The 15,073-nt window shown below is 58.2% G+C and overlaps 1 protein-coding gene across 1 annotated transcript; it reads left to right on the top strand.

Moving 5' to 3' along the window:
• Positions 1 to 4,170: 4,170 nt before the first annotated feature.
• Positions 4,171 to 14,787, top strand: LOC132388249 (mucin-4-like; the record flags this gene model as incomplete). Its single annotated transcript, XM_059960591.1, has 4 exons — positions 4,171 to 4,590; positions 11,797 to 11,907; positions 12,567 to 13,943; positions 14,692 to 14,787. Coding segments are annotated over exons 1-4 (1,821 nt in total), but the record flags the coding sequence as incomplete, so codon positions are not given.
• Positions 14,788 to 15,073: the final 286 nt, after the last annotated feature.

Below are 15,073 nucleotides of genomic sequence, written 5' to 3'. Positions count from 1 at the left end.
GATTAACGGGTCCCTTTGGGAATGGCAGCTGTGACCAGTGGGTATCGCAAGGTTTGGTGCTGGGGACCGCAGCTGTTTACAATAATGATTTAGATGAAGGGATTGAGAGTAACATTAGCAAAATTGCTGATGACACAAAGCTGGGGGTGGCAGTGTGAAATGTCAGGAGGATGTTATGAGAATGCGGGGGTGACTTGGACAGGTTGGGTGAGTGGGCAAATGTATGGCAGATGCAGTTTAATGTGGATAAATGTGAGGTTATCCACTTTGGTGGCAGGAACAGGAAGGCAGATTACTATCTGAATGGAGTCAAGTTAGGAAAGGGGAAGTACAATGAGATCTAGGTGTTCTTGTACATCAGTCAATGAAAGCAAGCATGCAGGTACAGCAGGCAGTGAAGAAAGCTAATGGCATGCTGGCCTTTTTAACAAGAGGAATTGAGTGTAGGAGTAAAGAGGGTCCCTTCTGCAGCTGTACAGGGCCCTGGTGAGACCCCACCTGGAGTATTGTGTGCAGTTTTGGGTCTCCAAATCTGAGGAAGGACATTCTTGCTATTGAGGGAGTGCAGCGTAGGTTCACGAGGTTAATTCCCGGGATGGCGGGGACTGTCACATGTTGAAAGATTGGAGCGACTGGGCTTGTACACACTGGAATTTAGAAGGATGAGAGGGATCTGATTGAAACACATAAGATTATTAAGGGATTGGACACGCTGGAGGCAGGAAGCATGTTCCCGATGATGGGTGAGTCCAGAGCCAGAGGCCACAGTTTAAGAATAAGGAGTAGGCCATTTAGAACAGAGATGCGGAAAAACTTCTTCACCCAGAGAGTGGTGGATCTGTGGAATGCTCTGCCCCAGAAGGCAGTGGAGGCCAAGTCTCTGATGCATTCAGGAGAGAGTTAGATAGAGCTCTTATAGATAGCGGGGGTCGAGGGATATGGGGAGAGGGCAGGAACGGGGTACTGATTGTGGACGATCAGCCAGGATCACAGTGAATGGCGGGGCTGGCTCGAAGGGCCGAATGGCCTACCCCGGCACCTACTGTCTGTCGTCTATTGGTCGATCATCCAAGAAGGCAGACCAGGGGCTCTATCTCGTCAGGGCTTTGAGGAGATCTGGCCCTACCGACTTTCCACGGATGCACGGGGACTGGTCCCGCCTCTGTCTGGAATGGGGGTTTCTCCAAAGGGCAGCGGACTCGGCCAGCTCCCACCGCGGGGCAGGCGACCCTCCTCCCGCCGGCCGAGGACACCCTCGGGGCCCGAAGGGGCCGGGCCTCTCGGGGCCGAAGTCCGCCCAAACTCGTGGACCTCATGTTGCCAGGTCAGCGCCTGTCGTCCGAGCGAGCGGGAGGCTGGTTTCACACGACGCGGTAGGCCTCTTGCGGCCACGGGCCCAGTGAAGACGTCGTCGGTGACCCTGCAGCGGGTAGTGAGGTCAGCTGAGAAGATCAGCAGAGAACCATTGAACGTTCCAGCACAGAGACGGCCTTTCGGCCCTTCTCGGCCCTGCCGGACCATCTGATTGAAACGTTTAAGATAATTAAAGGATTTGATAGGATTGAGGCAGGAAATATGTTCCAGATGTTGGAGAGTCAGTACCAGAGGGCATGGATTGAGAATAAGAGGTCAGTTATTTAAAACAGAGTTGAGGAAGAGCTTCTTCTCCCAGAGAGTTGTGGAGGTGTGGAATGCATTGCCTCGGAAGACGGTGGAGGCCAATTCTCTGGATGCTTTCAAGAAGGAGCTAGATAGATATCTGATGGATAGGGGAATCAAGGGATATGGGGACTAGGCAGGGACTGGGTATTGATAGTGAATGATCAGCCATGATCTCAGAATGGCGGTGCAGGCTCGAGGGGCCGAATGGTCTACTTCCGCACCTCTTGTCTATTGTCTATTTCTCTGCCGAGTTCCCCACTGACCCGCACCTGGCCCACATCCCTCCAAACCCCTCTCGTCCATCTACACGTCCGAGTTTTTCTCAGATGTTCAAAGTGAGCCCGCATTCACCACTTCATCTGGCAGCTCATTCCACACTCCCACCGCTCTCTGCGTGAAGAAGGCCCCCCCCCCCCACCGATGTTCCCTTTAAACTTTTCCCCCTTCACCCTTAACCCTTGTCCAGCTCGGCCGTGTCTAACCCATCACGTATAGTTGCCGAGGAAGTTACCAGGTCAAGGCAGTGGATGTTGTCTACGTGACCTTAGCGAGGGATGGGACAAGGCCCCGCACAGGGAGTCGCCGGGCAGGCAGGATGAGGTGGTAAATTGGATTCGACATCGCTCTGTGGAGAAGCCGGAGACGGGCGGTAGACGGTCGCCTCTCTGACTGGGGGGGGGGGGGCCTGTGACTGGTGGAGTCCCGCAGGGATCGGTCCTGGGTCATCGGTATCAGCGATCTGGGTGATAACGGGTTAACCGGATCAGAACTCTGCGGACGGACACCAAGACCGGGAGTGTAGCGGACAGCGAGGGGGGACTATCGAAGCTCGCGGTGGGGCCTGGACCAGCTGGGGAAACGGCGGATGGAATTTAACGCAGACAAGGGTGACGTGCTGTACCTCGGGAGGGACAACCAGGGTGGGTCTGACACCGTGAACGGGGAGGGCACTGAGGAGTGCGGCAGGGCGAAGGGATCCGGGAACACACGGGCCCTCCACCCGCTGGAAGTGGCGTCACAGGGCAGACAGGGTCGTTAAAACGAGCTTGGGCCTCATAAATCAGTGCCGAGACAGCGGTGAGGCCTAACTGGGAGGCCCGCCCTCAGGGAAGGCCGTAAACGTTCACAAGAGTGGATGCACGGGGAACGCCCGCTCTTGAGTTACGGGGGAAAGTCTGAACCGGTCTGGACTTTGCCCCTTTGACTGCGGGAGATTGGGAGGAGGCCCGACGGAGGTAGACAGACAGGGTAAACGCAAGCCGGCCTTTTCCCTTACCCCCCCCCCCGAGACGGGGTGGGACTATGGCAGGAGGCTGTGGGCTAGGGGGTGGAAGGTGACCTGCCTGGGTTGGGGGGGGTGAGGGCATGGGTCGTGGCCAACACGAGCGGTGGTCGTTGGTTCAACGCGCAAGGGAAGTTCGGAGGGGTGTGCAGGGCCATGCTCGGCCAGCAGGGACCAGAAGGGATGAAGGGCCTGCGGTTCTGCTGTGTCTCCTAACTCCCTCTCCTGCCTTTCAATTCCAGTGGTCCCGACCTCTGCCCCTCGTTCACACGGTGGATCAGCAACCGGACGGGTTAACCAGCCAGTCAACCGATAAGTGGACCCAGCTCGGCCGTTCACCCGATAACCAACCATCCATTGGTGGGGGGGGGGGGGGATTGGGGAGGCAGTCCACTGACTTCCACCCCATTGCGTCTCCTCCCATCACTCTGAATCCTCATTGGCCAGCTGAGCCCTCACACCTCTTCCAAAGCCTTTGGGCTGGGGTCAACGCCCTTCCCGGATTGGTCGGTTGGGTTCGGGTTTGAGTCAACGCTCTCCCCTGATTGGTCGGCTGGGTTAGGGTTTGACAATGCCCTCCCCTGATTGGCCAGTTGGGTTGCGATTGCTGCCAACGCCCTTTCTTGGATTGGTCGGTCGGGTTAGGGTTTGTCAACGCTCTCCCCTGATTGGTCAGTTGGGTTAGGGTTTGTCAACTGATTGGTCGGTTGGGTTAGGGTTTGTCAACGCCCTTCCCTGATTGGCCAGTTGGGTTGCGATTCCTGCCAACGCCCTTTCTTGGATTGGTCGGTCGGGTTAGGGTTTGTCAACGCTCTCCCCTGATTGGTCAGTTGGGTTAGGGTTTGTCAACTGATTGGCCAGTTGGGTTGCGGTTCTGTCAACGCCCTTTTATTGGGATTGGTCGGTTGGTTTGGGTTGGGGGGTTGGTGGGGGTCAGTGCTCTTCCCTGATTGGTCAGTTGGGTTGTGGTTCTGTCAACGCCCTTTTATTGGGATTGGTCGGTTGGTTTGGGTTGGGGGGGGGGGTGGTGGGGGTCAGTGCTCTTCCCTGATTGGTCAGTTGGGTTGCGGTTCTGTCAACTCCCTTTTATTGGGATTGGTCGGTTGGTTTGGGTTGGGGGGGTGGTGGGGGTCAGTGCTCTTCCCTGATTGGTCAGTTGGGTTGCGGTTCTGTCAACGCCCTTTTATTGGGATTGGTCGGTTGGTTTGGGTTGGGGGGGTGGTGGGGGTCAGTGCTCTTCCCTGATTGGTCAGTTGGGTTGCGGTTCTGTCAACGCCCTTTTATTGGGATTGGTCGGTTGGTTTGGGTTGGGGGGGGTGGTGGGGGTCAGTGCTCTTCCCTGATTGGGGCAGAGCCTGGAACCGCCGACCGATCCCTCCCCCCCACGGGTTCACCCGCCAGCCGCCGAGATGTTGCACTTCACCAGCTGGTCCTGGGACGTGCCGCCGCTGGCGGACGGGACAAAACGCGAGGCGGAGGCACCCCCAGAGGCAGAGGCGATGGACCCGGGGCCCCTCGGGCTGGTGGCGGAGAGGATCCGGCTATTCGACCGCGGCAGGGTGCGCACCTGGGAGGGGGCGGCCCCGTCTGCCCAGCACTGGGCACAGGGGGTGAAGGAGAGGAAGACAAGACATCTGGGGTACCAGGTAAGGAGGGAGCGGGAAGTGGAGGGAGGGGGAAGGGGAGGGACTGGGAGGAAGAGGGGCAGGATCTCTGGGATAGCAGGGATGGGCAGAGAGGGAGATGAGGGTGAGGGAGGATCCTTTCCCTAACCTCCTCCTCCTCCTCCCTCAACCCCTTCTGTACCTCTCTCTGTACGGTCACACCCGACCTCTTTTAAACTCACTCTCCGCCACTCGGCCCCTCTCTCCCACTGCTCTCCCAGCATCCTGCTCTATCTTTCGCGTGCGCTCCCCTCCTCCCTTCCCTCCCTCGTGCTCTCCCTCACTCCCCTCCCACACCATCCACCTGTATGGCTTTGCCATTGGCCCCCCTCTCCATTCCTCTCTCCCTCCCTCACTCCACTCTCATCTTCTCTCTTTTCCATCCACTAACCCCTCTATTCCCTTCTCTCTCACCCCCCCACCCAATTGCCCCGCCGGCTCTCTCTCCTTTTCCCACTGACCACTTTCTGTCCCCCGCCTCTATCTCTCTTCCTACCCAGCCCCCTCTCCACCCTTCTGCCCCCCCTGCTCTGCACTCTCCCCCTCTCTCTCCCTACCCCCCTCTGCCTTTCTCCACTGACCAGACACTCCCCACGGCAGAGCTGATAAGGAGGAAATTAGCGCAGATACACTCGAAGATGGAGCCGGTCTCCCTGGCAACAGCCGGTTCAGTGTCCCGACAACAGGAGTGATCATAACCCGGAGAATTTCCACTCGCATCTCACCCAAATTCTTCAGCCCTGAGAACCGAAATCAATGGGTGTCTCCCTCCACACCGTCCCATCACACACTCCCGGGGTCAGACACAGAGTGAATCTCCCTCCACACCGTCCCATCACACACTCCCGGGGTCAGACACAGTGTGAATCTCCCTCCACACCGTCCAATCACACACTCCCGGGGTCAGACACAGAGTGAATCTCCCTCCACACCGTCCCATCACACACTCCCGGGGTCAGACACAGAGTGAATCTCCCTCCACACCGTCCCATCACACACTCCCGGGGTCAGACACAGAGTGAATCTCCCTCCACACCGTCCCATCACACACTCCTGGGGTCAGACACAGAGTGAATCTCCCTCCATACCGTCCCATCACACACTCCCGGGGTCAGACACAGAGTGAATCTCCCTCCACACCGTCCCATCACACTCTCCCGGGGTCAGACACAGAGTGAATCTCCCTCCACACCGTCTCATCACACACTCCTGGGGTCAGACACAGAGTGAATCTCCCTCCCCACCGTCCCATCACACACTCCCGGGGTCAGACACAGAGTGAATCTCCCTCCACACCGTCCCATCACACACTCCCGGGGTCAGACACAGAGTGAATCTCCCTCCACACCGTCCCATCACACACTCGTCTCCCTCCACATCGTCCCATCACACACTCCCGGGGTCAGACACAGAGTGAATCTCCCTCCACACTGTCCCATCACACAGTCCCGGGGTCAGACACAGAGTGAATCTCCCTCCGCACCGTCCCATCACACTCTCCGGGGGTCAGACACAGAGTGAATCTCCCTCCGCACCGTCCCATCACACACTCCCGGGGTCAGACACAGAGTGAATCTCCCTCCGCACCGTCCCATCACACTCTCCGGGGGTCAGACACAGAGTGAATCTCCCTCCGCACCGTCCCATCACACTCTCCCGGGGTCAGACACAGAGTGAATCTCCCTCCACACCGTCCCATCACACACTCCCGTGGTCAGACACAGAGTGAATCTCCCTCCACACCGTCCCATCACACTCTCCCGGGGTCAGACACAGAGTGAATCTCCCTCCGCACCGTCCCATCACACACTCCTGGGGTCAGACACAGAGTGAATCTCCCTCCACACCGTCCCATCACACTCTCCCGGGGTCAGACACAGAGTGAATCTCCCTCCGCACCGTCCCATCACACACTCCCAGGGTCAGACACAGAGTGAATCTCCCTCCACACCTTCCCATCACACACTCCCGGGGTCAGACACAGAGTGAATCTCCCTCCACACCTTCCCATCACACACTCCCGGGGTCAGACACAGAGTGAATCTCCCTCCACACCGTCCCATCACACACTCCCGGGGTCAGACACAGAGTGAATCTCCCTCCACACCGTCCCATCACACACTCCGGGGTCAGACACAGAGTGAATCTCCCTCCACACCGTCCCATCACACACTCCCGGGGTCAGACACAGAGTGAATCTCCCTCCACACCGTCCCATCACACACGCCCGGGGTCAGACACAGAGTGAATCTCCCTCCACACCGTCCCATCACACACTCCCGGGGTCAGACACAGAGTGAATCTCCCTCCACACCGTCCCATCACACACTCCCGGGGTCAGACACAGAGTGAATCTCCCTCCGCACCGTCCCATCACATACTCCCGGGGTCAGACACTGAGTGACTCTCCCTCCTCACCGTCCCATCACACATCCCGGGGTCAGACACAGAGTGAATCTCCCTCCACACCGTCCCATCACACTCTCCCGGGGTCAGACACAGAGTGAATCTTCCTCCACACCATCCCATCACACTCTCCCGGGGTCAGACACAGAGTGAATCTCCCTCCACACCGTCCCATCACACACTCCCGGGGTCAGACACAGAGTGAATCTCCCTCCACACCGTCCCATCACACACACGCGGGGTCAGACGCAGTGTGAATCTCACTCCACACCGTCCCATCACACACTCCCGGGGTCAGACACAGAGTGAATCTCCCTCCACACCGTCCCATCACACACTCCCGGGGTCAGACACAGAGTGAATCTCCCTCCACACCGTCCCATCACACACTCCCGGGGTCAGACACAGAGTGAATCTCCCTCCACACCGTCCCATCACACACTCCCGGGGTCATACACAGAGTGAATCTCCCCCCACACCGTCCCATCACACTCTCCCTGGGTCTGACACAGAGTGAATGTCCCTCCACACCGTCCCATCACACTCTCCCGGGGTCAGACACAGAGTGAATCTCCCTCCACACCATCCCATCACACACTCCCGGGGTCAGACACAGAGTGAATCTCCCTCCACACCGTCCCATCACACACTTCCGGGGTCAGACACAGAGTGAATCTCCCTCCACACCGTCCCATCACACACTCCCGGGGTCAGACACAGAGTGAATCTCCCTCCACACCGTCCCATCACACACTCGCGGGGTCAAACACAGAGTGAATCTCCCTCCACATCGTCCCATCACACACTCCCGGGGTCAGACACAGAGTGAATCTCCCTCCACACCGTCCCATCACACACTCCCGGGGTCAGACACAGAGTGAATCTCCCTCCACACCGTCCCATCACACACTCGCGGGGTCAAACACAGAGTGAATCTCCCTCCACATCGTCCCATCACACACTCCCGGGGTCAGACACAGAGTGAATCTCCCTCCACACCGTCCCATCACACACGCCCGGGGTCAGACACAGAGTGAATCTCCCTCCACACCGTCCCATCACACACACCCGGGGTCAGACGCAGTGTGAATCTCACTCCACACCGTCCCATCACACACTCCCGGGGTCAGACACAGAGTGAATCTCCCTCCACACCATCCCATCACACACTCCCGGGGTCATACACAGAGTGAATCTCCCCCCACACCGTCCCATCGCACTCTCCCTGGGTCTGACACAGAGTGAATGTCCCTCCACACCGTCCCATCACACTCTCCCGGGGTCAGACACAGAGTGAATCTCCCTCCACACCATCTCATCACACACTCCCGGGGTCAGACACAGAGTGAATCTCCCTCCACACCGTCCCATCACACACTTCCGGGGTCAGACACAGAGTGAATCTCCCTCCACACCGTCCCATCACACACTCCCGGGGTCAGACACAGAGTGAATCTCCCTCCACACCGTCCCATCACACACTCGCGGGGTCAAACACAGAGTGAATCTCCCTCCACATCGTCCCATCACACACTCCCGGGGTCAGACACAGAGTGAATCTCCCTCCACACCGTCCCATCACACACGCCCGGGGTCAGACACAGAGTGAATCTCCCTCCACACCGTCCCATCACACACACCCGGGGTCAGACGCAGTGTGAATCTCACTCCACACCGTCCCATCACACACTCCCGGGGTCAGACACAGAGTGAATCTCCCTCCACACCATCCCATCACACACTCCCGGGGTCAGACACAGAGTGAATCTCCCTCCACACCGTCCCATCACACACTCCCGGGGTCAGACACAGAGTGAATCTCCCTCCACACCGTCCCATCACAAACCGCCCCGGGGTCAGACACAGAGTGAATCTCCCTCCACACCGTCCCATCACACTCTCCCGGGGTCAGACACAGAGTGAATCTCCCTCCACACCGTCCCATCACACACGCCGGGGTCAGACACAGAGTGAATCTCCCTCCACACCGTCCCATCGCACACTCCCGGGGTCAGACACAGAGTGAATCTCCCTCCACACCGTCCCATCACACACCGACCCGGTGTCAGACACAGAGTGAATCTCCCTCCACACCGTCCCATCACACTCTCCCGGGGTCAGACACAGAGTGAATCTCCCTCCACACCGTCCCATCACACACTCCCGGGGTCAGACACAGAGTGAATCTCCCTCCACACCGTCCATCACACACTCCCAGGGTCAGACACAGAGTGAATCTCCCTCCACACCGTCCCATCACACACTCCCGGGGTCAGACACAGAGTGAATCTCCCTCCACACCGTCCCATCACACACTCCCGGGGTCAGACACAGAGTGAATCTCCCTCCACACCGTCCCATCACACACTCCCGGGGTCAGACACAGAGTGAATCTCCCTCCACACCGTCCCATCACACACTCCCGGGGTCAGACACAGAGTGAATCTCCCTCCACACCGTCCCATCACACACTCCCGGGGTCAGACACAGAGTGAATCTCCCTCCACACCGTCCCATCACACACTCCCGGGGTCAGACACAGAGTGAATCTCCATCCACACCGTCCCATCACACACTCCCGGGGTCAGACACAGAGTGAATCTCCCTCCACACCGTCCCATCACACACTCCCGGGGTCAGACACAGAGTGAATCTCCCTCCACACCGTCCCATCACACACTCCCGGGGTCAGACACAGAGTGAATCTCCCTCCACACCGTCCCATCACACACTCCCGGGGTCAGACACAGAGTGAATCTCCATCCACACCGTCCCATCACACACTCCCGGGGTCAGACACAGAGTGAATCTCCCTCCACACCGTCCCATCACACACTCCCGGGGTCAGACACAGAGTGAATCTCCCTCCACACCGTCCCATCACACACTCCCGGGGTCAGACACAGAGTGAATCTCCCTCCACACCGTCCCATCACACACTCCCGGGGTCAGACACAGAGTGAATCTCCCTCCACACCGTCCCATCACACACTCCCGGGGTCAGACACAGAGTGAATCTCCCTCCACACCGTCCCATCACACACTCCCGGGGTCAGACACAGAGTGAATCTCCCCCCACACCGTCCCATCACACTCTCCCTGGGTCAGACACAGAGTGAATCTCCCTCCACACCGTCCCATCACACACACCCGGGGTCAGAAACAGAGTGAATCTCCCTCCACACCGTCCCATCACACACTCCCGGGGTCAGACACAGAGTGAATCTCCCCCCACACCGTCCCATCACACTCTCCCTGGGTTAGACACCGAGTTGTTTGACCTGTTTGAATTTTTACATTCCTGAACACTTTCCAAAGATTAACCATGAACCTGTTTCAGGGTGGGTGAGTCATTCCCAACTGTGAAACTGTTTGGCTCTCGGTTCAAGGTGCAGTCCAGGTAGCACGGAGGTTAAATAATATCGCACTGTGCCAGAATTAACCCTCTCTCCTCGGGAAACAGCCCCGAGACGCAAACTCACACGGCAGGGTTTTAATCGTCAGTATTTCACCCTCTGCTCTAAATAATTGACTCTCTCCCTCTCCGTCTCTCTCTCTCTCTCTACATCTGTCTCTCTCTCTGTCAGTCGCTCTCTCTCTCTGTGTCTCTCTCCATCTGTGTCTCTCTCTCACTCTCCCCCCTCTCTCCCTCTCTCTTTCTCCTTCTCTCCCTCTCTCTCTCCCCTCTCTCTCTCCCTCCCCCTCTCTCTCCCTCCCCCTCTCTCTCCCTCCCCCTCTCTCTCCCTCCCCCTCTCTCTCCCTCCCCCTCTCTCTCCCTCCCCCTCTCTCTCCCTCCCCCTCTCTCTCCCTCCCCCTCTCTCTCCCTCCCCCTCTCTCTCCCTCCCCCTCTCTCTCTCTCTCTCTCCCCTCTCTCTCTCCTCCCCCTCTCTCTCCCTCCCCCTCTCTCTCTCACACTCTCTCTCTCCCTCTCCCTCTCTCTCTCCCTCTCTCCCTCTCTCTCGCACTCTCTCTCCACCCCTCTCTCTCTCTCTCTCCCTCTCACACTCTCTCTCCCTCTCTCTCACACTCTCTCTCCATCTCTCTCTCCCTCTCTCTCTCTCTTTCTTTCTCTCTCTCTCTCTCTCCGTCTGAGGTTGCACCCATTCCCTCTCTCCCAGGATTAATTCCCACCCCACTCACCTCCCATTCTGAGACATGGGGCAGTTCTGATGTCAGAGGGGGAGAGTTAACCCTCTTTGTTCCTCTCCGCCTACCCAGGCACCCCAAGGGCCCACCCCATCGCGGGGGGTGGTGTGTGGGGGGGGGGTGTGTCAGCATTAACCCTCTCCCTCCCATTCGGGAGGGCTGCCCCTGCCCGGTCCATTCCACGATTAACCCTCTCCCTCCCAATCTGTAGACTGGGAAACCCGTTACCCCATTGGCAGATCCTCCCCCAAACCCCAGTTAACCCTCTTCGCCCTGGTTACCTCGTTCTCCGAATGGAGGGGTGGGATTATCTCCTTCCCTGACATAATCAACCCTCTCTCTCCTGCTATTAACCCCCTCCTATTGACAGACCCAGAGAAGGAGCGGGGGGTGGGGTAGGAAGGGGGGGGGTGTGGTGGGATTAACCCCCTCTTTCCTGGTTGCCAGGCTTGTCCGCTTCTTGGAGAGGGGAGTAACCCCTTCCGTCCCATAGTTAACCCTTCTCCCTCTTGCAACTAACCCTCTCTCGCCCGGTCTAACCAGAAGGTGGGGAGGCGAGGGTGGTCTGGGGTTAACCCCTTACACAACAGAAAGGGAGGACTGACGCGCCCCCCCCCCCCCCTCCCCATCCTCAAGTCTGCAGGTAAGAAAGTCGGGAGGCACGGCTCGGAGTATGCCAGCCTGGCCGGGGAGCAGGCCGCCGATCCAGCCCGGGACAGTAGCAGCACTCGAGTCGCCGAGGGCAAGGTAGGGAGAGGGGGGTGGGGGGAAGGGCACTCTCTCCGTCTCTCACTTTCTCACTCTCTCTCTCCCTCTCTCCCTCTCTCAGTCTCTCTCTCTACCTCTCTCTCTCCCTGTCTCAGTCTCTCTCTCTCTCTACCTCTCTGTCACTCTCTCACACTCACTCTCCCCTCTCTCTCTCCATCTCTCTCTCTCTTTCTCTCCCTCTCCTCTCTCTCTCACTCCCTTTCTCAGTATCTCCCTCTCTCTGTCCTCTCCATCTCCCCCCTCTCTCTTTCTTTGTCTCCCTCTCTCTCTCTCTCTCTCTCACATTCCCTCTCAGTCTCTCACTCTCTCTCTCACTCCCTCTCTTAGCTCTCTCTCACTCTCCATCTCTGTTCTCTCTCACTCTCTCTCCATCTCTCTCTCTCACTCCCTCTCCATCTCTCTGTCACTCTCTCCCTCACCCTCTCTCAGCTCTCTCTCTCTCCCTCATTCTCTCTCTCCATTTCTCTCTCCCTCTCTCACACTCTCTCTCTCCCTCTCCCCATCTCTCTCTCTCCCTCTCTCACACTCTCTCTCTCCATCTCTCTGTCTCTCTCTCTCTCCCTCTCACACTCTCTCTCTCTCTCTCCATCTCTCTCTCCTTCTCACACTCTCTCTCTCTCTCTCTCCCCCACCCCCAGGAGTCGGAGAAGCTACAGAAGTTGAACCAGAAGCTCACCGTCTACAGCCTGTTCGGGCTGCCCCGTCTCCCCGAGGGCCAGCGGAGGTTGTGGGCGGTGGGGGAGGGACTGAAGGACCTCGTCAGCCCCAAGTCCTCCTCTCTCCCTCTCACACTCTCTCTCTCCATCTCTCTGTCTCTCTCTCTCCCTCTCACACTCTCTCTCTCCATCTCTCTGTCTCTCTCTCTCTCCCTCTCACACTCTCTCTCTCTCCCTCTCACACTCTCTCTCTCTCTCCATCTCTCTGTCTCTCTCTCTCTCCCTCTCACACTCTCTCTCTCTCTCCATCTCTCTGTCTCTCTCTCTCTCCCTCTCACACTCTCTCTCTCTCCATCTCTCTGTCTCTCTCTCTCTCTCCCTCTCACACTCTCTCTCTCCCTCCATCTCTCTCTGTCTCTCTCTCTCTCCCTCTCACACTCTCTCTCTCTCTCCATCTCTCTGTCTCTCTCTCTCTCCCTCTCACACTCTCTCTCTCTCCATCTCTCTGTCTCTCTCTCTCTCTCCCTCTCACACTCTCTCTCTCTCCATCTCTCTGTCTCTCTCTCTCCCTCTCACACTCTCTCTCTCTCCATCTCTCTGTCTCTCTCTCTCTCTCCCTCTCACACTCTCTCTCTCCCTCCATCTCTCTGTCTCTCTCTCTCTCCCTCTCACACTCTCTCTCTCTCTCCATCTCTCTGTCTCTCTCTCTCTCCCTCTCACACTCTCTCTCTCTCTCTCCATCTCTCTCTCCTTCTCACACTCTCTCTCTCTCTCTCTCCCCCACCCCCAGGAGTCGGAGAAGCTACAGAAGTTGAACCAGAAGCTCACCGTCTACAGCCTGTTCGGGCTGCCCCGTCTCCCCGAGGGCCAGCGGAGGTTGTGGGCGGTGGGGGAGGGACTGAAGGACCTCGTCAGCCCCCCGTCCTCCTCTCTCCCTCTCACACTCTCTCTCTCTCCATCTCTCTGTCTCTCTCTCCCTCTCACACTCTCTCTCTCCATCTCTCTGTCTCTCTCTCTCTCCCTCTCACACTCTCTCTCTCTCTCCATCTCTCTGTCTCTCTCTCTCTCCCTCTCACACTCTCTCTCTCTCTCCATCTCTCTGTCTCTCTCTCTCTCCCTCTCACACTCTCTCTCTCTCTCTCCATCTCTCTCTCCTTCTCACACTCTCTCTCTCTCTCTCTCCCCCACCCCCAGGAGTCGGAGAAGCTACAGAAGTTGAACCAGAAGCTCACCGTCTACAGCCTGTTCGGGCTGCCCCGTCTCCCCGAGGGCCAGCGGAGGTTGTGGGCGGTGGGGGAGGGACTGAAGGACCTCGTCAGCCCCAAGTCCTCCTGGAGGGAATTTGTTCCGGGACACGAGGTGAGCGGGGGGAGAAGGGAGAAGGGGGATAGGGAGGGAGAGTGAGAGGGTGGGAGGGTAGAGGAGAGAGAGAGTAGAGGGGGAGAGAAGAGGTAGGGGACAGAGAGGTAGTAGAGAGTGAAAGGGGAGAGACTGAGATGGGTAGGGGGAGAGAAAGAGGGTAGAAGGGGAGGGAGAGGGAGGTAGGGTAGATGGGGTAGAGAGGGAGAGGTAGAGGGTGGGAGGTGAGAGAGAGAGAGTAGAGGGGGAGAGAGAGGGAGTAGAGAGAAAGGGGAAAGACTGAGATGGGTAGGGGGAGAGAAAGAGAGTAGAAGGGGAGAGAGAGGGAGGTAGGGTAGATGGGGTAGAGAGGGAGAGGTAGAGGGTGGGAGGTGAGAGAGAGAGATAGAGAGAGAGTAGAGGGGGAGAGAGAGGGAGTAGAGAGAAAGGGGAAAGACTGAGATGGGTAGGGGGAGAGAAAGAGAGTAGAAGGGGAGAGAGAGGGAGGTAGGGGAGACGGGGAAGAGAGGGAGAGATACAGGCGGATAGTGTGGGGAGGGTGGAAGACAGAGGGGTAAGAGTGGGGAGAGGGAAAGATGGGGGAGAGAGGTGTTAGAAAGGGGTCAAACGGAGAGTGGGGAAAGGAGGGGAGGGTGAGGGTGTGGGTTGGAGGGGGGAGAGGCCAATGTAGGTTCGTTGTCTTTTCCCTCACCTTTTCCACCTCCCACTTCTCCTCTCTCTCCCCCCCTCCCCGCCCCGCCACCCCCAGGCTCTGTCCCGCCAACAGAGGCACCTGCAGGAATCGATCTGGGAGCTGATTCAGACGGAGGCGGCCTACCTCAGGAACCTCAGTATCGTCACCGATGTGAGTCCTTGGGCGTCCCTCTCCTCTCGCCGGCACCCCACCCGCCCGGGGCAGCACTGCGGAGAGAAAGAGCCCCAGAGGGGAGGCTGATAGGGAGCCAATCGCAGGCCCTGAATCCAGCCAGGGAACCAATCGCAGGCCCTGAATCCGGCCAGGGAGCCAATCGCAGGCCCTGCATCCAGACAGGGAGCCAGTCGCAGGCCCTGAATCCGGACAGGGAGCCAATGGCAGGCCCTGAATCCGGACAGGGAGCCAATGGCAGGCCCTGAATCCGGACAGGGAGCCA

Source organism: Hypanus sabinus, unplaced genomic scaffold, assembly GCF_030144855.1.
Source record: "Hypanus sabinus isolate sHypSab1 unplaced genomic scaffold, sHypSab1.hap1 scaffold_2842, whole genome shotgun sequence".
NCBI lineage: Eukaryota > Metazoa > Chordata > Chondrichthyes > Myliobatiformes > Dasyatidae > Hypanus > Hypanus sabinus.
Note: the sequence above shows the minus strand (reverse complement) of the source record. Positions and strands in the feature narration are given on the sequence as shown.